General features: G+C 42.6%; 1 protein-coding gene across 3 annotated transcripts in view; it reads right to left on the minus strand.

Moving 5' to 3' along the window:
• Klhl2 (kelch like family member 2) overlaps window positions 1-25,104 on the minus strand; it is a 110,014-nt gene that overhangs the window by 38,214 nt on the left and 46,696 nt on the right. For all 3 annotated transcript variants that reach the window (XR_013104424.1, XR_013104425.1, XM_034520540.2), the window contains exon 5: window positions 1,531-1,693. Coding sequence is in view for 1 of the 3 variants with exons in the window: in XM_034520540.2 (XP_034376431.1) it covers window positions 1,531-1,693 (163 nt within the window). In the remaining 2 variants the exon portion in view is untranslated. The remainder of the gene's footprint in view (window positions 1-1,530; window positions 1,694-25,104) is intronic.

Raw genomic sequence — 25,104 nt, forward strand, 5'->3', positions numbered from 1 at the left:
GCTCAAGGCCAGTCTGCACTACATTAAATTAAAGGGAACAGTACCAGTAAAGCAGTCGTGGCCAAGCACATATGCAAAGTTATGCCTGCAACTGAAGCTCCCTCAGCAGCTGAAGTAGAAGCATCCTAAGCAGGAGATCGCACGTCTGACGTGAGCTACATGAGCACAAGGCACCGCTAGCCCACTTAGTGGGAGGATCTCAGTAAAAGTAAAAATAACGGGATGTGGCTGAGGGAGACAACTTGCCTAGCACAAGGTCCTGGGTTCAATTCCCAATACTGGAAGAAAAAGAGCGGGCAGGGCTGGAGAGGTGGATTGGCAGTGAGAAGCACTTGCTGTTCTTCCAGAACTCAGGTTCGACTCCCCCGGCACTCATACTGCAGTTCCCAACCAACTATAACTCCAGTTCCAGGGCATCTGATGTCTTCTGCTGGCCTTCACTGGCACTGCATACATGCGGTGCACAGATATATGTGCAGGCAAGACACCACACATCAAAACATAGAATAAATGAAGGCACTTGCCACCTAGGAGTAGTACCAAGGGCTTGCAAGCCCAGCGCTCTGGAAGCTGGAGCAGGAGACGGGTTGCAGTTTGAAGACAGACACAGTCTCAAACAAAGAGAGATGAGTCTGCAGGAGCAGAGTGAACCACAGTTTCTGTCAGGTGTTTCCAGAAAGACGGATGCCTCCTGATGATCGCTTTAACATGCATTTTTAAATGTTTACAAACTCAAAGAAAGAATACAAATTCCCTCTGTGACCCCTAGCTCCATCCAAAGGCCTAACACCAACCTCTCAGACCACACACCAGCCACGGGTGTCACCCTGCTGATACCAAAGGCGGTCATGGCACCCGCATCTACAGAGAGGCCATAATTGGGTCCTACCTTTCCAGTCTATCCCCACACATCAAGATCTCAATACTTAGAAGATTTTTAGGCCACAAAACTGTTTCCATGGATACAGTGGAAAAGGTATAAAACATCACAAAGGCAAAATAATTTAATTATACATGCATACATTCTCTCACACGCCTATGCATTTCAAAGAATACTTAAGGATCCAATATTTATATGAAGAAGCTATTTTTATCATCCAGCCCCAATAACTTGTATTTTGATTTACTTTTTGAGACTAGGTCTCACATATGTCGAGTTGGCCTTGAGCTATAATGTATAAGATGGCCTTAAACTCATGATCCTCCCTCCCCAGCCTCCCAAGTGCCGCGGTTACAGATGTCCATCCCAGTCCCAGTTTATGTGATGCCAGAGAATCAAACCCAGGGCTCCACACTACTAAGCAAGCGAGCACTCTACCACCGACATCCCCAGCCCTATCGTTGCTTCTAAATTCAGAATTTTAAGAATTTATGTTTCAATTTTGCAGTTCTATCAATCTGAAAATTTAAACATAATTTTACACCGTGCAGCTCCAGAAGCCCGACGTGACTTTCCACTGTGGAGCCACAGAGCTCTCAGGGGCTTGATTCTCAACAGTCTCCAATTCCGTTAAGATCCGTTATACTTGCCTGCATACGTGTTGGCCTTGTTCAGGAGGTCTGTGCATGCGTGCATATCAGCAAAAGCCCGGATTCCTAGGCAGTTGACAGGGTGAAGCTGGGACTCTAAAAACTCACAGCATGTCCGCTTCACATCCTGCAGCTGCAGCAGGCCAGCTGCTGGGAGAAGGACCTGCAACACAAGTGACACAGTTAGGCATCTGGGCAGCCACCCTCCCCTGGCCGTCTCTATGCACGGTAGGTCCAGCCACAGATGACAGCTCGCCTCTACAGCCACATACCCCACACAAACGAATGAATGAATTATTGTGAAAATGGTGGCAATTCTTCCTGTTCTCCAGAATTTCCACAGACTCTTTCGAGGCTCTCCCAGTCACCTACGGACATCACGCAGGATTCTCTAAATGGTTCACTTGGATTTTTAAGCTTTTACTTGGAAGTGTATGCACATGTGCTATGTGTGAGGTTCGTGTGTGCCACAGCCTTTGTGTGTATATCAAAGGGCAAACTTGGTGTTTGTCACTTCTCTCGTCCACCTTGACACGGATTCCAGGGATGGAATTTTGGCAGCATGGCTTGCCAGGCAAGCATCTTTACATGCTGATCCATCTCTCCAGCCCTCTTTTAATTTTTAAAACACAAATTATTAAGATGCTAGGGGGTGCTATGGTTCAACAAAAAAGCTTTGTTCCCTTAGTGTAAGGAACCACTGACTTCTGGGATTAGCAGAGGAATGGGCCAGAGATACATAACGCAAGAAGACTGTATTCATAGAAGGCTCAAAGTTTTACTGCTTGACTAATGTAAAAACCTACTTTGCCTGGACTGAAGTAGGGTGGATATGCATGAAACAATTTCAACACAAGTCTCAAGTTACAAGCAGACAATTTCTCTAGAATATAATATGTATGCTAAGAATACATAAAAGATAACTGCCTGATAATGTTTAAATGTGTATTTGTGTTTAAGTAACTCCAAGCAATATAATACTAATCACAAGTTAACTATAATCACTGTGATATGACCACCATCACTTCCGTCCCTTTCAAATAGGTCAAAAGTGCAAATATTTTTCTCTGCAAACGAATTAGGATGCTGTCATCTTAAACACCACATTTGAAAGTCAAAATAAGAAGAAAAAATTATTTTAAAAGTCATGAAATTCCTGCTGTTCTTATGAAGTCCACCTCCCCTGTCCCCCACGTCAACTATTAGAATGAACAGTCGATTTTAAAAGAGAGCACATCAGCATGAAAAACAACCTTCTAAGTTCCTCCAGGGACTCTGGAAAGGCTGGGATGCAGCTCAATGTAGAATGTGTGGGGAAAAAACAGTATTACTTTAATATGCATTACACTGCAGACCAAGACAGAAACAATTCATGATATCTCTTGTGATTTTCCATGTACAGGTAATAAGATGAATGTGGAGAAAAAGAACATGTTTCTTTTGGGGGGGAGGGGATCACAAGTTACCCTTACTTTCCTACATGAAGCATGGAGGCTTTCACTCCAGGATGTGGAGGTTGTGTCGTGTGTGTGTGTGTGTGTGTGTGTGCATGCACACGCACACACATGTATATCAATGCTATACACAAGCAGTAGCAACTATAAAAACTAACACTAAGATGTTTAATCGTGATTCAGGCCCAGTCTATTAACTACCATATTCTCTGAAAACAGAAAGAACATCTATGGTGGTCACAGCCAAACCCGCACCGTGCACAGAGTGTAGTTCATTGTGTGCAGAGTCCTGCACTGTGTGCAGAGTGTAGTTCACTGTGTGCTGAGTCCCGCACTATGTGCAGAGTCCCGCACTGTGTGCAGAGTGTAGTTCACTGTGTGCTGAGTCCCGCACTGTGTGCAGAGTGTAGTTCACTGTGTGCAGAGTCCCGCACTGTGTGCAGAGTGTAGCTCACTGTGTGCAGAGTCCCGCACTGTGTGCAGAGTGTAGCTCACTGTGTGCAGAGTCCCGCACTGTGTGCAGAGTGTAGCTCACTGTGTGCAGAGTCCCGCACTGTGTGCAGAGTCCCTCACTGTACGCAGAGTGTAGTTCACTGCGTTAAGAGAATGACTCTCGTGGAAGGCTTTAATTGGCTGATCACGTTCACATTGAAAAGATTTTCTATGCTTGGTATAATTGTGCTCTGAAGCAACGTAAAACACCTTCCAAGACACTCAACAGCACAGCTATTTAATTTAGAGAACATACGTAGTTTACAAAGCGGTCTTCGGTGTAATATTCATCCTCTGGAATTTATACAAATAAACTGTAACGATCACCCATCTAACCGGCTTTTCCCCAGCAATGACAATTCCACGGTACTGATAGCACAGCAGACAAAAGGGAAAGGTGGCTGAGAAGAAAGAAACCAGCTTGCTTACACACTGGGGTACAGGCCCAGGGAACTGACCAAAGAACAGATTGTTTATTTCAACCAAAACTGCCAAGGCACATATCCTCTGACTCAGCAACTGAGTCCGCTGACTCACTAACATGTTCACAGGCTCCTCTGTAGAAGCCCACTTCAGCGTGATTGTGGGTAAAAGCAGAAGTTGGAGGTGGGGGCCTGAACCACACAGAGACTGCTTAAATAACTATTACCATCCTTCAGTGGAACACCTTGCACAGAAAAAATATACAAATGTACAGTGACTATAATATATTCTCAAGTGAAAAAAAAAAACCAGTAAGCATTAGATCTACTTTAACAGTCATCACACACACACAGACACACACACACACACACACACACACACACACCCCTCCAAGAAAGCAATGCAAGTTTTAAAACTTTTGTGCATGTACACAGTGGCCACAAGAGCTCTCTTTTACCTTTCTCAGCCCGTCACTTTGGGTTGGGGTCTCTTCCTAAATCTGAGGCTCTCACTTTCTTGGTTAGTCTATAAGCTATCAAGTCTAACACTCCTCTCTGTCACCCTCCTTCAGGCCAGGGTTACAGTCAGACACTAGATGTCAGCTTGTTATGTGGGTACCAGAATCTGTCCTCCCAAGCTCATGAATGCAAAACGAGCCTTTGCAACTGCTGAGCCCTCTCTTAGCCCCTCAATTTTTATTTATCTGCTTTACTAGTTTTAATGTAATTTATTAAGAAGTTCAGAGCTAGCCCATTAGAAGACTGAAAATCATTAAAATTATAAAAGTGTAAGTCTACACAAGTGTTTGAAAGCAGAGGTAGAAGGGTTCTTTTGAGGATAGACTACCTGGATATATTTTATGGATAGAACAATGAATTCATTGTTTTTACAGGCTTGAAAAACATATGTTGAACATGTGTGTCAATTCTATAAAATATTTATTACTGTTTTTATCTTGCGAGTAAATCCTTACTTAGTTTTGTGATGTAACTTTACTAGGACCAAACTGAAAGAACTCATAATTATGTAATTACATGCAGCCTCAAAACAAACAAAAAATTACTATCCCAGCTTGTCAACATGACATCGAGTGACCACCAGTCAGTCACTCATGACATCAACAGTAAAAGTAGCTATGTCTACATCAACCACCTACCTACAATTAAACAGCTGGTTAAAACAAAACAAAATATATCAAAGGAACCACACCCCATTACCAGAACCACTCAGTTAGCAGAGAGCCTGGGGCCATACACCTTAGGCTCGAATCAACAAAGCTTCCAGTCTGTTTTACAAAGAATCCAAACTCAGGAGAGGATAAAGAAAATGTCAAAGTCATACGGCCGTGCCATGGGAAGCTGGGAACAGAATACATTTTGGTTTACCATTCCAGGACTTTCAGTCCCATCTCTAGGTACAGAATGGAAGCGTTTGCATAATTTCTAAATATCCCACACTATCCTTTTCATCACAGTGCTAAACACTGCCACTTCAATAAAATTATTCTTAAAGTAGCTTCTATTTACTGGAGTACCAGGGCAGGCAGAGAGCTGGCAGCCAATAACGGCTCATTATCCTCAGTATATAGAAGTTAAGACAGAGCCTTGGAGAAGCAGTGTACCTCACCTAAGGCCATACACATGATATGGAGACAAGAGAAGCCTGTTCTGTGAGTAGTATGGGGTAACTATTTCAGATAGCACGTACACATTCTGTGTTCAAGGTTCACAATGTCAATCAGGGGCTGGAGAGAAGGCTCTGGTTTAAAAGTGCTTGCTCTTCTAGAGGACTGGAATTCAGTCTCCAGCACCCATGGTAGGTAGCTCACAATGGTTCCAGGGATCCAACACTTTTCTGGTCCACATATGCAAATACACACACACACACACACACACACACACACACACTCCTTAAAAATTAAAAGTGCTGTGCACCAATGTGGCTCAATAGGTTACTGAATTGAGAAAACAGATACAAACTTCAGAGGGCCTAGGAAATGGGGATGGATCTAGGAGTAGTTAGGAGCACTGTAGGCAATATGGTCAAGATACATTATATAAAACTCTCAAAGAGTCAATAAGGTATTATATTAAAAATATAAACTAAGGAGAGTGCATCTAAATGTTACCTTCTTATTTAATTAAATAATATAAGCACTCTTACATAAGTCCATTTAAGCAAAGAGTAAGCCAACGTAGAGAAAAGAATTAAAAAATGTATTAGGATTCATAATTCTGAACATGGCAGAATCCTGACAATGACATGCAAAGGGTCATACTGTGGAAAAGACTGGTTTCTGAGATAAAATCTATTGTCTCATTTTTCAATATTCAGTGTGATTACGTCAATAAAAGGGTACCTGGGCTATTATAACCCCGGGGCTTATCTTCTTCTGTGTCAGGTAAAGTGTACTATTAGTTTCAGACAGGAAGCACCCAGAAGTAAAACAGGAGGTTTCTTTCTTTAATCTTTTGAGGCAGGATCTCACTGCACCATAGCAGCCTCGAGCTTGTCTTCCTTCCATCCTGAGAGGCAGGATCCCAAGTGTGTGGTACCTTGAATACCTTAGAAGTAATGTTCAGATCTGCCATAAGTCATACAACTATCTAGTCATGGCCAGGCATGGTACAGATGCCTTTAATCCCAATACTCAGGAGACAGAAGTAGGCAGACCTCTGATTTCCAGGCCAGCCAGAGCTACATAGTGAGACACTATCTCAAAGAAAATGCACAAAACTTACTAAAAGATCCAACAGATAGATTTATGTTTCTAAAATTTGTTTTTAACTTTCTAGATAGGTGGTTCTCAACCTTTCTAATGCTTCCACCCTTTAATTCAGTCCCTCAGGTGCTGACCCTTCTCCCTGAACCATAAAATTACTTTGTTGCTACTATATAACTGTAACTTTGCTACTGTTATAAATGGTGATACAAGTATCTGATAAGCATGAGAGCTGAAATTTGACCCTCAATGAGGTTGTGACCCACAGGTTGAGAACCACTGGCCTAGATTTAAGAAGCAGTGGAACAATGGTTTGGGGATTTTTGTTTGGTTTGGTTTGGTTTGGTTTTGGTTTGTTTTGGTTTGGTTATGGACAATTGGGCTCAAATGGAAAACCTCATCCACACTAGAAAATAAATGCTCTACTGATCGCCAGCCCCAGTCCTCACACCTCATACGGAAAGTGGAATTACACTGACAAAATAACCTCCCAGACATCTCTCGTTTATCTAACAGAAAATTTCCATTTACTCCCACTTCGGTGGTGTTAGCCCTGAGACTGAGAAAAAATAATCCAAAAGCATCAGAAGATCCTTGGTACATTCTGCAACATCAAAGAGAGCAACTGTGACTTCCCGCAGATCTGAGTGACAGGACAGAGAGAGTGACTACATCTCATGGGCTGTGGATCCAGGGGAAGGCCACACTCTGCAAACCAAGACATCTCACCTGGGTGTGTGAACCTCAGAGAGAAATGTAGAGTGAGTAAAGCCTGTCCCTTCCTACAGCTTCTCCTTCTGTGCCATTCTGTCAGTACTGAGCCCCTCCACTGGAGCCCTGACACCGTCACTGCCAGCTCTTTCCTTCACAGTTCCGAACTGCATTTATACAGCGTGAACCGAATTATTCTTCTGCATTGGTCCCTGGTTGGTTGTCTATCTCCTTAGGGAGTGTGAATTCTATGGCAGTAAGATCAAATCAGTTTCATCTATGCTGGACTCTCAGGTCCTAGATGAATATCCATGCACCCCAGAAATCAATCAACTAGAATGGAAATCAATTTGTTACTTATATTTGCACGTAACATTTCTTTGGTCCTACCTCAAAATCCTTTCAACCTGACCTCTTACTTAAGCCACCACCATAGTGACCAGCTCCAGAGCTGACTGATTGCCTTCATGAGGATATCACAGAGCACCTATCCTGAGCTCTGCCACACTCCTAGCTAACATATCACAATAAACTAATTTCTAAGCAGAATATACAGTATGGTATCCTTTTTAAAAAAAAAAAAAATGATTTTATTTATTTTTGAGACAGGGTTTTACTGGCTGCCTGGAGCTCACGATTTAGACCAGGCTGGCCTTGGACTAAAAGCCAAGGAACTCATGTTGGCTCACTGCCTGAGTGAGCCAATGTGCCGGGATTCTATTTTTTAGTTATGCATATATGCATGTCTATGTGTGGCCACACACATGTAACAGCAGGTGTGTGGAGTTCAAAAGAGCGTGTTAGCCAAATTACACCAGCACTGGGGATTGAACTTGTGTCATCTGGAAAAGCAGCAAATGCTCAGCCACTGAGCCATCTTTCTGGGTCCTGTCTTTTCCCTCTGTGTGTGTGTGTGTGTGTGTGTGTGTGTGTGTGTGTGTGTGTGTTTAAACACAAAGATGGGTTTAGAAGGAATTACCACAAACTATCTCCAGTTAGTGGCAGTATAGAAGTTTTCTATTTATTTATAAAGTTTTCTTACTATTCTAATAGCTGTGCATTTGAGTGGTCACCTATTACTTTTAGAAAAGGCAGAAGCAAGTGAAAGAACGCCTTCTGTACCTTGAGAACTCTAGCCAACAAGGAGAGTACTGGAAGCCTTGATGAAGTGAAGCCTTGATGAAGTGCACTTCCCTGTGTGAACTTTGGCCACACCTTCAACCGAATGCCCATCTTTGCCCTGACACCTGAGTATCACAGGTTCTCCATCACAGGGCAGTGTCTTAGTTAGCATTTTTATTGCTGTAAAGAGACACCATAACCATGGCAACTCTTGTAAAAGAAAACATTTAATTGGGACTGGGTTACAGTTTCAGAGATTTAGTCCATTATCATCATAGCCAGAAGACAACAGCATGCAGGCAGACATTGTGCTGGAGACAGAGCTGAGAGTTCTACGTCGGGATTGGTAAACATCAGAAAGTGAACTGGCTTGAGCTTCTGAGCCTTCAAAGTCCACCAGCTAGTCAGACACCTCCTCCAACAAAGCTGTATCTTCTCCAAAGCCACACCTCCTAACAGTGCCTCCCTAAGGGCCTGTAGGAGGCATCTTTATTCAAGCCACCACAGGCATCATTCTGGAGAGGATCCTCTCCACAGTGTTCTTGTAATCGGCAGCATCTTACATGTTTGGGAAAAGATGAAGTAGAAGATCATGGCAGCTAATCAAATAAGCCTAACTTAAAGTGCTATCATTTTAGAAATAGCATTTTTTTTTCTCTTAGGTATGCTAATTTCAAACACATCAAGACAAATTAAAGCCTATACTCAACTATACTTCAGGAGAGGCATTCCATAATGAATAAAGAAGGCGGAGGCAGGGAGCACTGATTAGCAAAGACAAGAAGAACGCTAGACAAGGAAGCCCGAGCCGAACAATTAGCAGCCCTCTGCCACTTTCCGCAGCTGCACACTTTAAAGTAAGATGCTTTCAGCCCGGCTCACACTGACAAGACAAATTACATGCGCAGTGCTTTGCTCAGACAAGTACACTTCTTCTGGCTGACTATCGGACTCTGTAGTGTGTTTCCAGTTTGGGCGTTCACTCCACCGTGGGGGGAATAATTTATATAGTGTGTCGTTTAGATGGTTAGCCATTAGCAGTCTGTTTATGAAGAAAAAATTACAAAAGGTTCTGAGTATCTTTTATACAGTATCTATAATATTATAGTATATTTATATAGTATCTGTATACTATATATCGATATAGTATAATCTTAGATATAGACTATAGATAGTCCAATACCTAAGAAAACATGGATGTAAAATTGACAGCTCAGCTCGACACTGTAAACTCAGAAATGTGATACGAAAGTGTAGGCTTTTATTAATGTGCCGACACTTTTATGTTTATTTCAGAAGCAATGACCTGGAAGCAAACAAGAAAACAGCTGCCCAAGGGTGCAAACAGAGAGATGACATTATCACCACACTTGAAGATGCTGTAAGACTCTCCTTGTGAGGCTTTGGAAAAATAACTCAGTGGACAAAGAATCTGCCACATAATCAGGAGGCCTTGAGTTTAATCCCCTAGAAACCACAATTTAAAAGACAAACAGACCAAAGCCAAGAGCAGGGCACCCACCTCTCATCGCAGCACTGGGGAGGCAGAGACAAGAGACTCCTAGTTTGTTGGCTAGTTTACTTGGATTGGTGAGCTCAAGGTTCAGTGAAAGACTGTCTCAAATAAACAACTAACAACTAGATAAATAAATAAGATGAAAAATGATTAAGAAAGACACCCAACATGTTGACTTTTGACTTCTATACACACTTACAGGTGTGCATACATGAAGGGGGACACACACATACATTAAAAAACAACGCATTATGAAATAAAAATCAGTGTGTTTCAGCAGCATTCTGAAATCTGCACTCAGTTCCCAGATCCTAAGTCATTCTGGGGGGTTGTTTTTTCAACTCGCCGCTCATTTACAGACAAGATGGTTCTAAGCCCCAGCACCACTGAGCAGCACTACCACCTGACTGCTGAGACCTCAGTGGGTACATGAAAGAAACAGGAAGCCTGTGCTTCCTCTCTGGGATGCAGGACTACACCCCCATGAAGTTTACAAACAGGAAGTATTTGTTTCTGGCTCCCTGCCAGCATCTTAGTCACACTTCTTCCTCAGACCTGACGCCTGGCAACCAGGAAGCAGCCTTCTGCTCTAAGCACCCACCCATAACCTGCCACCCCTAAACACACCTACCTTGACTCCCTCCGCCCAACATACCCTTACTGTGGCTTGTGATATTTACCAGAAGCAGGGTTCAAAAGTCTTTTTCAATTAGTTCACATCATAGCTAATACTACAAACACCTCCAGATCAAGTTTTGCCAGAGACATTTAAAGTTTTAAGAGAGATAAGAGTCTTTAATGGGATATACCAGTGGTTGATGGACTTTCCAGTGGAACAACTGGGAGCTGGGAAGAAAAACCGAGAGGCAGCGTAGTCTTCAGGCCTGAAAGACCCATCCCACTCTAAGTATCCTCTTTGTAGCTGATATTTCCACCCTTTGCAACCCAAGACTTCCCTGACAGTGGCCCAACAATGCAGACAACACTTAGCTTGCTTGCAGCATTGCTGAAAACATATCCACCACTTAACACAGAGCCTGGCGGCCCGTGATCACTAACACTATCTGTAATACAAGGTTTTCTGTTTTCGGGAACAAGGGATTCAATCCCATGACAAAGAAGCACTAGGATCTGTTCTCTTCATTCACAAGATGAGACTGTTTCATGCACTTAGAGTTTCTTTTCTGATCAAATATTCTTAAAAGGAAACCCATCATTACCCATAATTAATATATGTTAGTAACACCCCTCCCTCAGTCCCTGTAACCCAGAGGCTATGCTCAATTAACAACTGTTGATAAAGGAAAAATCAGTTTTCTCCCAGAGAATCTGACTGGATATAAAAACCAGTTACAGGCAGGCCCCACACCTAGTAGGAGATGACGAGCAAGTATACAAAGATGGAAAACAAAAAAGCAGGGCACTGACAGACAGTCTCTCCTGTTCTGAATCAATAAAGAAACCAGCTAACTTAATGCCTCTGCTAATGTGGCCTTAGTTTTATGACATGATATTTCCCAGACCCAGTTGGAGCCCAGCTGCCCCTCCCACCACAACCCCAGTACTACTGCCTTCCAAGAGGTCTTCGAACTCCAAACTCCACAGCCATGGACAGACTGAGGTTGGGAGTGAGGAGTTGTAGATATTAACACCAGACTGTCACTGTGTTCCTAAAAGCTTCAGGGACATGAAGACTGAGAAGAATATAGAGTAGACACAATGCCACAGTACTCCAAGCACTCTGGCCTTGAATCTAGAACTATTCCACAGTAGCTATGTGATCCTGGAAAACCTCCAAGTCCTCCCGTGCCACAATTTTCTCATTTGTAAAACATTCCTCTGTCCAGGATGTTGTAGAAACTCAATGGGGTCCACGCTTCACCAAGTGGCTGAGATACGGGACCCAGGCAGCCCCTTGCTTTAGAAAAAGTCTTTCATCCTACTACCCCTTCTGGAAATTACTGTACTTTTGTCTCGTTGGCATCAGTGCTGCCTTCATATGTTGTCACTACAAATGAGAAAACATAAATATCGATAATCCTAGTGTTCAGGAGCTGAAGCAGGAGAATCACAAGGTTGAGGTCGGCCTGAGTAACAGTCCAAGATCCTACCTGAACACAAGATGAAAACACACATGGATAAAGCCTCTAAAGTTACCTGTGCCTTGCTTTGGTTTGTTTGTATATGTTGCTTTTGTTTTTGAGACAGGGTCATGCCATCTGGCCCACAATGGCCTCTGCCTCCAGCACACTGGGAACATGGTCATGTGCCCCCACAGTCAAATTTACCTTCTGTGTCTTTCAAAATCCTTCCTTTGCATACCTTTAGAACCTCTCAAATAACTAAAACTAGACCACCACTAAGTTCCTCTCCACCTTCCCAGAACACAATTTAGGGCTTTAAATGTTGCGTTCATAAAGTACGTCTGCCAGACAGGAGGCTCGGAGTTTGATCGCCAGTGCCACACAAAACTGGGCAAGGTGGAGCACATCTCACAGGAAGAGGAGAAGGAGGATGAGAAGTTAAAGGCTATCTTAAACTACACAGCGAGTTCAAAATCAGCCTGTCACAAATAAACCAACAAAATGACACCAGCTAAATGAGATTGGCAAGCTGAAGAACCAATTCAATGTCTAAAATGGAAAACAGAAAGCATTAAGTACCCTCAGGAGACCTCAAAATCTGCCTTTAAAACCTTAAAAGGCATGTTCAAGTTGCTCAAAAGACACTGGTAAGAGGTGTCTTCAATGAAGAACTAAGGATAGTCTTGCCTCTCAAAGGTGGAGCACAGGCACCTTTACAACTGTGGATAACAACTGCAAATTAAATGCCACATATAATTGTCAGAATAATTTATCTCCATGGCCTCGCTCTGTGGCAATCATTTCCTACACCAGGGGAAGTAATTCAGAGAGTTCCTTGGGGGCACTGACTGCTTCATTACTCCTCCCTTCTTCCTGATCTTTCTTCTCTTCCCCTTCTCCTTGACCTTTCTCCTACACCTGCATCTTCCTCTTTCCCCTCCTCCTCCTTCCCCCTCTTCTTCCTCCCCATTTTCCTCCCCCTCCCACTCTTCTTCCTCCTCTGCTTCCTTTTCTTCTCCTCTTCCTCTTCCTCCTTTTCCTCCTCTTCCTCTTTTTTTCCCTTTTTCTGGAACACATGAGTTCCACATGTAGCCCTGGATAGCCTGGAACTCATGTGTACAAAGCCGGGCTGGCCTCATACTCGGGGATCTGCCTGCCCATGCCCTCTAAGTACTGGTGCAAACCTACACCATCATGCATGGCTTCATCTCCTTTCTAAATCACACACAATTTTTTCTAATGGGAATCTTGAAAGTTTTAAAGAGGGCTAATCTTTTTTGTTGTTTTATATCCTTAGAAACAACACTAAATCAAAACAGGTACATAGATACATATAAACAATATAATCTTAACACTTGAAGAACTATGTTAGGGGCTGGTGAGATAAATCAGTTGGTAAAGTTCTTGCATTATAAACATGAGGACTAAGTTCCTCCCCCAGAACCCACATAAAAATGCCAGAGCCCGGAATGGCGGCACATGCTTTTAAGGGCTGCATGCAGGAGGCAGAGGCAGGTGGAACTCTGTGATAAGGTCAGCCTGGTCTATATAGTGAGGTCCAGGACAGCCAGGATTGCAAAGAGAGATCCTGTCTCAAAAAAGCAAAACAAACCAAAAAATGCCAGGCTCAGTACATGTGCTCATTAACCCAGTGCTGTGGAGTTGATGAGAAGGCTGAGACAGGAGGATGCTTGGGACTCAGCAGCCAGCTCTCCTGGCCTGTCTATTCTAGCCTATGAGCTCCAGGCCAATGAGACAACATGTCTCACTCAGGAGACAGATAGTGTTCCTAAGGATGACATATGAAGTAGTCTGTTGGCCTCCACAGTCACGCTCCAGAGCTTCCACACTTGTCTCTCTCTCACACACACACACACATAAAAAAAAAAAAAAAGGAGGGGAAATAGCTACTTGACAGCTGCATGTTGTTTTTCATAAGAAATTACATCTGTCTCCGAACCCTCTCTGCATTAAATATTCATACAATCACCTCCATACTTTGTGCCTCAAAGCTAATGTGAGACATAAAAAAAGATAGTAAAATTAAATTATTGCTAGAAAAAAATAGAAAGAAAGATACATAGCAAAGCACCTAAGGGGCGGGGGGAATCAAGTAAGATTGTACTTTATAGGAAATTAAATCCACCCATCTTACTGAAAGCTTGGCTGACCCCAACACATGATTAACTGCAGCGTATTTGTTAAGCTCAGCGTGGCCCATCAGGCTTTCTAGGTCTTTTTATAACACCCCAAACTGTTAACAGGCATGCCTTCAACACACCATATCATAGTCAATATATATAAAGGTTCTATTGGCAGGAAAGACGGAACAGGTTGTGGAAAAACCACCTAAATGAAGCTCACAAATGCTCCAGTGTGGGATAGAAGGCGCGTGCGCGCACGCGCGCGCACACACACACACACACACACACACACACACACACCGCAACCACATCCCATGCTTCTGCTTACAAAAAGTTCAAAACAGCTAAAACTATTCTCATAGAAATCACATCTGTGGACTGGGAACGGGTGGAACCTTTATTGGAAAGATGTCGAAGGTTCTGCATGTTCAGTATCTTGAAATCACTGTGGGTCATAAGTATCTGCACTGACTAAAACTCTGCAAACTACACAGTTAAATTCTGAATCACACCTCACTAAGGAAAAGGCAGCGAGCCCTTAAAATCCACACTGAGATCTGAGGAGGTAGCTCAGTGGGACAGCTGCATACAATAGGCCCTTTATGATCATCATCAAAAAACAAAACAGAAAGTACTCACTGGAGATTAGCCAGAAGTTAGTGGGTGGCATTCATGAGCCATACTACCTGATTTATTTTTAATGGAAAATTGTAACCCTGTCTGGTTGAATCCAAAATTTAAAATAAATCAAAACAAAAACATCAAATGTAGTTTTTTTTTACCTTCATATTCACAAACATCATTTAAAACATTAACTGGGGTTGGAAAGATGACTCACCGGGTAAAATGCTGCTGTGCAAACGTGAGGATCTGGATTCAGATCCGTAGCACCCACAATAAGAAGCTGGGTATACACTATAATCTAAGCACTGGGAAGAGAAGTCAGAAAGATCTAGGGGTTACCCAGACAGTCTGGCCAATTGGTGAACATCAGGTTCAATAAGAAACCCTCTTCTACAATGGAGGAGTGAGAGAGAAGACTGAAGGAGCTGAAAGGGTTTGCGGCCCCATGGGAAGAGCAAAAATGCCAACCAACCAGAGCTCCCAGGGTTTAAACCACCGGCCGGGGAGCAAATAGGGAGGGGCCTATGGCCCCAGCTGTATATGTAGGAGAGGATGGCGGTGTCAGGCATAGGTGGGTGAGGAAGTCCTTGGTCCAGTGAAGGCTGGATGCCTCAGTGTGGGGGAAATCCTAGGTGGGAGGTGGGAGTGGGAGGGTGGGTAGGGGCATATTCTCATAGAAGCAGAAGGAGGGGGAGTCAGATAGGGGGTTCCTGGGTGGTGGGGAAGGGGAAAGGGGATTATATCTGAAATGTAAATAAAATGCCCAATAAAAAAAGAAAAAAAAAAAAAAAACCTGCTCTATAAAATAAGACAGAAAGCCATAAAGGAAGACCTCAGTGTCAACCTCTGGCCTCTATATACACCACAGGCACATGCACACATACCACACACACACACACACACACACACACACACACCATCTATATCCACCACAGGCACATGCACACACCACACACACACACACACACACACACACACACACCAGGCACATGCACACATACCACACACACACACACACACACACACACACACACACACACACCATCTATATCCACCACAGGCACATGCACACACACACACACATACCACACACACACACACACACACACACACACACACAGAGCACACCACACCATCTATATACACCACAGGCACATGCACACACACATACCACACACACACACACACACACACACACACCATCTATATCCACCACAGGCACATGCACACACCACACACACACACACACACACACACACACACACACACACCACACCACTAACATCATGAATGCATATTAGTGATGGGTTCAGGTTTTCACAATACAGATTCCAGAATCAAACAGATTAGATGAAGCATAGGAATTTTCATCAAAGTTCACAAGATCAGATTAATTTTAAAATGTGTACAGCAATAATGCTAGGCTTTACAAAAATTTGTCTGATCTCAAACTTAACATGCCAGTTCCACAAATAATTGAATTTCAGGCCCTCCTAGCCACCAAGCTTGTTTGGAGAGACAAACTGTGGGTAACGGCAACTACATTGGTGCAAACATTGCTATCCACAGGCTCCATACCTGGACAACAGGAAGCAAATATCAAAGACCATGAAAGGCTCTGTCTGCTGAGGCTTTTACTGCTATATTGTCATTATTGTTCAAATGATTACAAGATTGTTATCATTTGCAATGTCCTAATCAGGGCAAAGTCACTTTTGTCCCCTTAGATAAATGTCTTTTATGTACCACATGAAGCTATTGAGTATGGCAGTCTCACAATGATTCAGCCAGGAGGACATCTTGAAAGATTATGTGCTTTAATGACACAAAGCCACAACAGGGAGTTAATTACCAAAGCTTCCAAAACACCCAGCTGTGCCCCAGACAAGCACCCAGCACACATCAAGGCTTAAACCCACCTAGTTCTATAAAATGTAATTATGCTAAGGCTTCATGTTCCTCCAACTAGCTGGTGACAACAGCTTTCCAGAGCAAATTTCAATAAGCTTTTTATGTGCTCTATACTTCTAACTTATATGGAATAAGACACAACTTATTCGGAATGACCGGAAAGAGCATGTTCTAGCTGCACAAATATTCAGCCAAAATCAAACTTCCACAGAGTAAAACACAACATTGAATAAATTAAATAAATGAATAAATAAATAAATAAAGCTTTTCTGCCTTTGGATAATACTAAAACTACATGTGTGCCATCTTTATACAATGGACAAAACATGTTAGAAGATAAGTGAATATTGGCATATCAGGTAACCCATGTCAATGACACAACCTCATTGATAAGCAGCTATAATGGTTGGCTAGAAGCAAGCATTAGCTCTGAGGGTTTATTCCAAGGGATTTTTCCGTATGATTTTTTTCAAGCTTTCAATTATGGTTTCTAGGCACATCATCTAACAAGGGATGGATTTTCTATCACACAGTAAAACAAAACATAAGAAGAAGGCAGTAGCCCTCCACATGCTGTGCTGGGAGAAATACTACTTTTTCTCCAGTCATTATGTGTCAAATCAAAGGAATAGGTTGTTATAAATCAAATATACAACCTGGTACAACAACTACTCAGAGTTTTATCTCAACACTAAGTCAAACTCAAAAAGACTCACTGTTTACAGAGACCTTTTTAAACAAATTAACAACAACAATAAATGAAACAAAGACAATAAACTATTAAGAATATAAGGTGTCAAAAAGGCCATGTCCCACCCAGTGATGCCAGGTAATCACAATGAGTCCTTCACTTTCCTCAGCCTTGTCTTTTTATTGATGGCCACTTCTTATTCCTCCTCAACGTTCATGATGCTTTTTTAATATTTTTGCAAGCTTTAACTAGTGTGTTTTACATTATTTCTCTGATGTGGCAAGACATTATTGGCTTCACTTAATGGCTGAGAAGACAGAAAGGTTAATGCCCTACTCAAATCTATTCTTGAAGCTAATGGTAATTCAGGACTTAAGCTGTAAATGATCATATGATAATTGGCCAGGGTCCATTGGCCCATGGAGTTTTCTTACAGAGAGCCACTCCAAGGGCTTATCATTATTTTCTGAGCTGTTCAACTATCATTTAAACACGCAGCTTTATACTCTTAAGTGATGATGCCCTAAGAGGCCACCAAGGACACTTAACAATACTGCTCACTGGATGCTCTTGTTCACCTAACAGCTAAGTCTCCATTGAACTTCCACTCCACTGTACTTAAGCAACTTCTAAACATAACCCCAGAGTGAAGCAAGAAAGGTCACCCTACTGAGATGACCAAAGGGTCCTGGTATGGGAGCAGACCTGAAAAGGGACTTTTCAGTAACCACAAAACATAACCAAGGGGTTGGAGACACAGTTCAATTATAAGTGCTCACCTAATACGCTCCTGAGGTTAAGGGTTCAATCCTCAGCATTAGTGATCAGGGAGAGGCCAGGCCATAATCAAGTACATGGTATTTTTTAATAGTTTAAATCTCCATATTATTAAATATCCACATGGAATATCAGAAGAACTCAAAATCCCAGGGCCCCCTTGGTTGAGAATCACTACCTTGGTGATCTACCGTAGCTGGTTGAGTTAGCAAACTACATCCACAAATGCCCAGAGAGAAAAAGCATAATTACCAACCTGGTAAACAAGTAAGCAGGTTATGTGAGGAGCAATTGTATGCTACGGTCTTTCAAGTTCAGCCTGGGAAAGGGAGAGGCACTGGGCTTCACGGTGAACACTCAGTACACGTACTGTGTGAAGCTCATGGGCAGAGGGGATAGTTCAATAGGGCTCTCCTCGCTTCTGTATCTTTGACAAAATATCTCTCCTCCCTGGGATCCGTGCTCCCCACCTGATGCTCTCATTACAAATCCCACCACAAAACTAACTATAATTCTGCACATTACATAATACAGACATATATTACACTTCATGGAAATGCTTGCGAGCCTACTGAAAGTAAGGTTAACTGAAGCTCATGTATTCATCTTTTAATTCTGACTGAGCTGATCTACTCTCCAAGAGCCCAATGGACCCCAAAGGGGCTAATGAAACAGTTTCTAACCTACAAAGCCACAAAACAGACTGAGGACTCAAGGTCCAGCCATCAAGAAACAGACTGATGACATCACTCTGATGTCATCCTCAGTGTTTCCCCATCTCAAGCAGTCCCCTGCATGCCTGTTCACTGAAAGAAAATGTCCTCCCTGGATTACTACTGAGTATTCATGCTGCCCTGCTGGTCAAGCAGCCACACAGCATATTAAGCACCTCCATATTAGAAATGTACCCAGAAGAATGCAGTCTGGAGGGGCTGGAGAGACAGACCTGAAGACATTGCCACCAAGGCTAGTGATAAAATCCCTGGGCCCCACATGATGAAAGGTGGAAACGGATGTCAAAAAACTGTCCTCTGACCATATGTGCACTGTGCCATGCACACACACATATACACATACAAACAATAAACAATAATGCAATAATGCAGTCTTGAATAAAACAGGAAACATAAAATATACCCAAAGAATAATGTGTTTATGCAGAGTTAGTAAAAATTCAGTCATGGACCTACTATTTATTAAATTTTTCCTCCCATACCCCAGGTAAACCCACACACGTAAGACTTTTACATTACAATTTGCAACTCAAAAGTTTCATAGAACATGGAAACTTTCTAGACCCTATTTCCCAATCTACTTAATAGGCTTGAGATAGTCTTTAGAGGTGAATAGAACTTTCTAGTTTCTTATGATGAGTTACTGAAATTATCCCACTAATTGGTTACTATCCACACCTAAAAGACAGCAGTGTTTCATGACAGGCAGCCGTCAATCCCCACCAGTATTTCCTTCCTCCTAAACCCAGTTTCCTTGAATCTCACATCCTCCCATGCTCCGTATGGGATTATCTGATGACATAAGTCACTGCTACTCATCTACCAATGGGTTATAAAACCTAAACCATGGTTTTCCTCTACAACACAACTTCTGACAGGGTTTGAAAGTATACAGATCCAGATAGAGGGAAAACACAATCAAATAACATTTTTAAAGTGGGCCGCTGCAACTGGAGATCGCACAACCAAGCCCCCCCCCCTTCTCTCAAATATGACAGTTATGACTGCAAATCTCCAGTGAGCTCTCAGCATGCTATTTCTACTTACTGTGCTTCGTAAGCAAATTCACGTTTGCCCTTTCTACAACGATGACTTAGCAATGCTAGTCTCTACCACTGTCTACATCTTCATCTGGGCTGGTAACTTCCCACCACCCCCATCTTCATAAACACGGGCAGGCTGACAGGAAGGACATCTAGCCTTGGATCTAACCACCATCCAAGCCACTAACTTACTTAAACCTCTAAGTATGTCTGCATTCCCTCTGGTTCAAAGGTGGAACATTTTCCCTGTCCCATCCCAGGTAAATCCAAATCCGTGTCCTTTGTTTCAGATCTTAACTTTCTTTAGCTTTGCCAAACCTTCCCAACCACACCCTTTTCTCACCCTCTGTTCTCACCATCCTTGGCTTCTCTGTGGGTCCCTCTGACTGTTGTAGAAACTTGCTCTACAACACTGACATTAAGGAACACTCCCTCCGTTACCCTCCTCATCCCTTCAACCAGCACATTTCTCTTGGATTTCGGAGCAAAATGCTTTAGATGAGCAGTCTGTGATCTCCACGAGCTCCTCAACCCACTCCAATCAAGTTCTCATTCTTAACATCACATCCAAAGAGATTTTCAGGGTCATTATCGACTAGTATGACCCTGTCATTCACTGCCACCCCCAAGAACATTCTGTGTATAGTAAGTACTAATCAGACAAGACACCAGATTATCAGCATAAAGCAAGACTGTGTGAAGTAAACTGCACAGTAATAACACTCACCCTGAGCATGCTGCCCCACTCAATGTCAATTCACTCTCCACGTTCCTGGCCTGTAACAAACACCCATGTCCCCTCCTCAGATGACTCGCCTCTCTAAAGCTAGCATGCACCTAGCTCCCTCTACATACCTGGCTTCTCATATGCTCGTGCAAACTACAGAATACTCCAGACTACCACTGGTTGCCTTGCATTCTTTTCTGTTCTTCCATTCTCTATGCAGTCACTTTAACATAGCACCTAGGGGCTCAATCTGTGAAATACAACCCTTTCCCAGCACAGAATCAAAACCCTGATCAGCATCACTCAAGAACACTTCAGCAGTCAAAGTGAGTATTACCAAAAAGAATCTCCAATCCCCACTACCCCAAAATGTACCTCCATCCCATGACTTCACCATCTGTCTACTCCACTGTTCACACTATTCCTGGTAAATCTTTATCACACCCTCAAAGCAAACACCAATATCACTGGCCTTACCTCCAAGCATCTCCCAAATCTAACCCTGATTCTGTACTTCACATCAAGCCCTGTTCTTTCAGGTGGCCTACGTCAGCAGGTATTTAAATGACCTCCTAGGCTCGAGATGGTACTCTTGCCACATAGTGGACTACAACTGTCCATAACTCTAGACCCAGGGGAGCAGACACTCTCTTCTAACCTCCTTGGGCATCAGGCATGCATGTAGTACATAGACATACATGCACACAAACACTTAGATACATAAATAAAAATAAATGCATTTTAAAAATAAAAATAAATTACTTCTCAATTTTCATGACTATATCTACAATCCATCTTCCATGTAATAACTAGAAGAAGGCAGTAATATCTAACATCCTATAAATGAAATAAACCTTTCCTCCTGACTGAAGTGATCACTTCATCTGGATCTATTTACCTTTCCAGTATCAGCTTTCTCTATTCTGTCTATAATATATTCTCCTCAAACAATAATCTCATGTTGGACATGGTGGCACACACTTTTAATTCCAACACTCAGAGGCAGAGGTCAGCCTGGTTTACACAGTGAATTCTGAGACAGCCAACAGCTATGTAGAGAGACTCTTTCCCCAAAACACAAAACAAACAAGCAATAAAATAAAATAAAACAAACAAAAAAATTAATCACCTTTTACTTCTTGAGCCTTAAACATGCCAAGCTTCCTTCCATCATGCATCGCTCTACCTGACGTTCCTTCTGCTGGAGACAGTCTCTGACTTCACCTCTGTATAAGTCCTTATTTCTCTTGACTCTGCTTTCAGTTCAGGCGAGCCCTCCTCAGAGCTTGGTAGTAATATAAAAACTGCCTGGTTCATCTGAGGGCTTATTGTTTGCCTTGCCTCTCCCCTCCTCTACAGCAACATAAAGACTTTCCAGACTGGGACCTTGTCTCCCTGTCTGACATTGAGTTGTTCATGGAGAGAAAACTGCTTAGCACATAACAAGTACTCCAAAAATGTTTAACAAATGATCAACTGAAAACTGGGATTCATCAAATCAATTCTGGCAGTGGAAAAACAAATGTGGGAGGTCATCAGCTCAGACTTCAGAAAGGCAAGGTGCAAGCCATGTGCAGGCAACAGTGGTAGTTACCAACCCTAACCCAACAGATAACCTGCCCCGTCCACATTCAAATTTTAAAACCCTCATGTCCTCCAGTGCACTGAAGTCCTATTTAGCCAGGAACCAATCCTGCCCAAGATCGCCAAGTTAACTAAACTCCAGATGTGCTTTTACCGTCTGGTCTGTCATGAACTCAGCTGTCCTATACATGAGTGTGCTCCCCTAAGCACACTATGCTTATTACTCAAAAGCCTCACATGCTACATCCCACATCTTGGGCTCGATCTCCACGCCCCCTACAGGAATAGGCATGCCACAATCCCAAACATACTTGACGTTTTATGGAAATCACTTATCCCTTAACCAAATCTCTTTATAGATAAACTAGAAGCGAATATAGACACTATAGGATTGAAGCCATATTCACACAACAGTACCCCATGATGGGCCAGAAACTACCGTCTGCCTGAGAAGTATAAACATATCACCACACCCACACTACCACCTCTCCCTTTCCACATCCACCATCTTTCTACCATCACCATTGCCTCCACCTACTACCTCCTCGTTCATCTCCTCAACAACCACTTCTACCATTACTACCAAGAGCACCAGCAGCAGCAACATCACCATCATCATCACCAGTCTTCTCTATCACCACAATCACTACCAACAAAATCTCCTCCACCATCATCATCAACACCACCTCCTCTACTAACATCACGATCAATATCGCCTCTGCCATCATCACCAACTCTATTAGCAATATCAGTCCTCTATCGTCACCACCGCCTCTAGCACCACTACCACCACCATCACAAACACCACCTCCTCTAGCAACACCATTATCAGTATTACCCTCTCCATCATCACCAACACCTCCTTCTACCATCACCATTATTGTGTATCCCCTCCTCCATCACCCTCACTAATATCACCACCTTGTCTCCACAATCACACTTTTTCCTTATATCATCACCAGCACCATTACAAGTACCACCTCCTCCACCACCACAATCATCCCTTACTGCCACTGTGATCATCCACCACCACCACTTTTTCTACCACCATCATTACCACAAGACTCGTAACATCATGCCCCCATAATATGTCATTCAAGTGTGAATTCGCCAGTTGCTCCTATTTTAAGTTTAGACTGCATGTTGCTGTAACTTTAAACAGAAGTCCCATAAGTCAGTGTTCCTACTCCTCCCCTAGTCATTTAAGTCTCAACTGATCTTGAACAGATTTTTACTAGTCTATTTGCATAAGCAAGTCACCCAACAAGTTTCACAAGCTCTTACAGTGGAAAGAATAGCATTATCCCCCCAAAATAAGTAAGTTAAGTAAACTGGCCACAGGACAGTTAAATCCCATCCAAAGGAATTTAAACACCGCCATGTTTTGTTCTTCATTTTTTGTAGCTCCAGGACTGTGTGCTTAGTAGCATATCCATCAATGTCTGGTGAAATGACTGTGTTTCATTCCTGTTTAAAATTTTGAAGATGAAAAAACACATATGTGTATGGGTATTTTGTCTGCACATATGCCTGTGCACCATGTGTGGGCAGTGCCCATGGAGGCCAGAAGAAAGTGGCACATCCCCTAGCACTGGAGTTACAGATGGTTTTGGCTGCCATGTGGGTGTCACGAACAGAACCCAGTCCTCTGAAGAAACAGTCAGTGCTCCTAACCTCTCCAGCCTTTAACAGAGGTGTCTCAAATGTCCATTTTTAATGATTGGGCATGGTGAAATATGTCTTTAATTCTAGCACTCAGAAGGGAGACTTAGGTGGATCTCTATGAATTTAAGGCCTATCTGGTTTATATAAGAGTCCAGGACAGGAAAGGCTACATAATATGATTTTGTCTCAAAAAAATAACAGTTCATTATTAAGACAAAATCTATCTAAAGAGAATTTTATTTCAATGTCTATGCATATAAGAAACGTACAAAACAAAAGCCCCATAACCAAGCCTCAAGCGATCTGTTCACAGATTAACCCAGACTTCCCCTGCCCTCGGTAAAGTGCATCCTGTACATGGTTACATACTGCTGTTCCTCCAGCTAAGCTACACTTCAATAGCTTGTACATGTTGGGTTTCCTCCCCTGTTTACAACAACTGAAATAACATAATTTAAATATATACATATAATCAAGAGACATGTGAACATAAAAAGCACAGTTTCTATGAAAACACTCTTGATTGACTCAGAGTGACTAGATCAGTGTGTGAGGATGAAGGAAAGAATGAAATCAGAAGCCTGAGCAACAGGAACTAAATAGCTCAAAGACCACACTGAGACTTCTTTGTAAGTGCCCCAGTTCTCACACTGAACACAGAAGACATGAAGTCAGGAGGGCACTGCACTGGGGTGACAGGAGCGGAGTTCGAGGCAGGGGACCACAGAGGATATGATCATATTTCATTGTATACGTGAGTGGAATTCTCAAGAGTAAGGGAAGTATTTAAGCTGGAAAATTACAGTTGATGTTGTTTATGCTGTGGCTCTGCAGAGAAACATGGAGGTCTCCAATCTGCTGAGTGCATTTAGTTTTAAAAGACTGATATACAGTCTTCTATCTACACATTTTGCTCAAAATAAAATTCTGATCAAGGTATGTTTTAACAATGCATTGACTTTAATGGCCTTTTATTGATTTAAGTAACTTACTTAAATTTTTTAAAAAATATTTTGAAAGATTTATTTTCATTTTTCGTGTTTGCCAGGATGTACATGTGTGTACCATAGGCCTACCTGGTACCCACAGAGACCAGAAGAGACTATCAGATGCCCTGGAACTGGACAGCAGTGCTCTTCCTGCTGAGCTA

Source organism: Arvicanthis niloticus, chromosome 16, assembly GCF_011762505.2.
Source record: "Arvicanthis niloticus isolate mArvNil1 chromosome 16, mArvNil1.pat.X, whole genome shotgun sequence".
NCBI lineage: Eukaryota > Metazoa > Chordata > Mammalia > Rodentia > Muridae > Arvicanthis > Arvicanthis niloticus.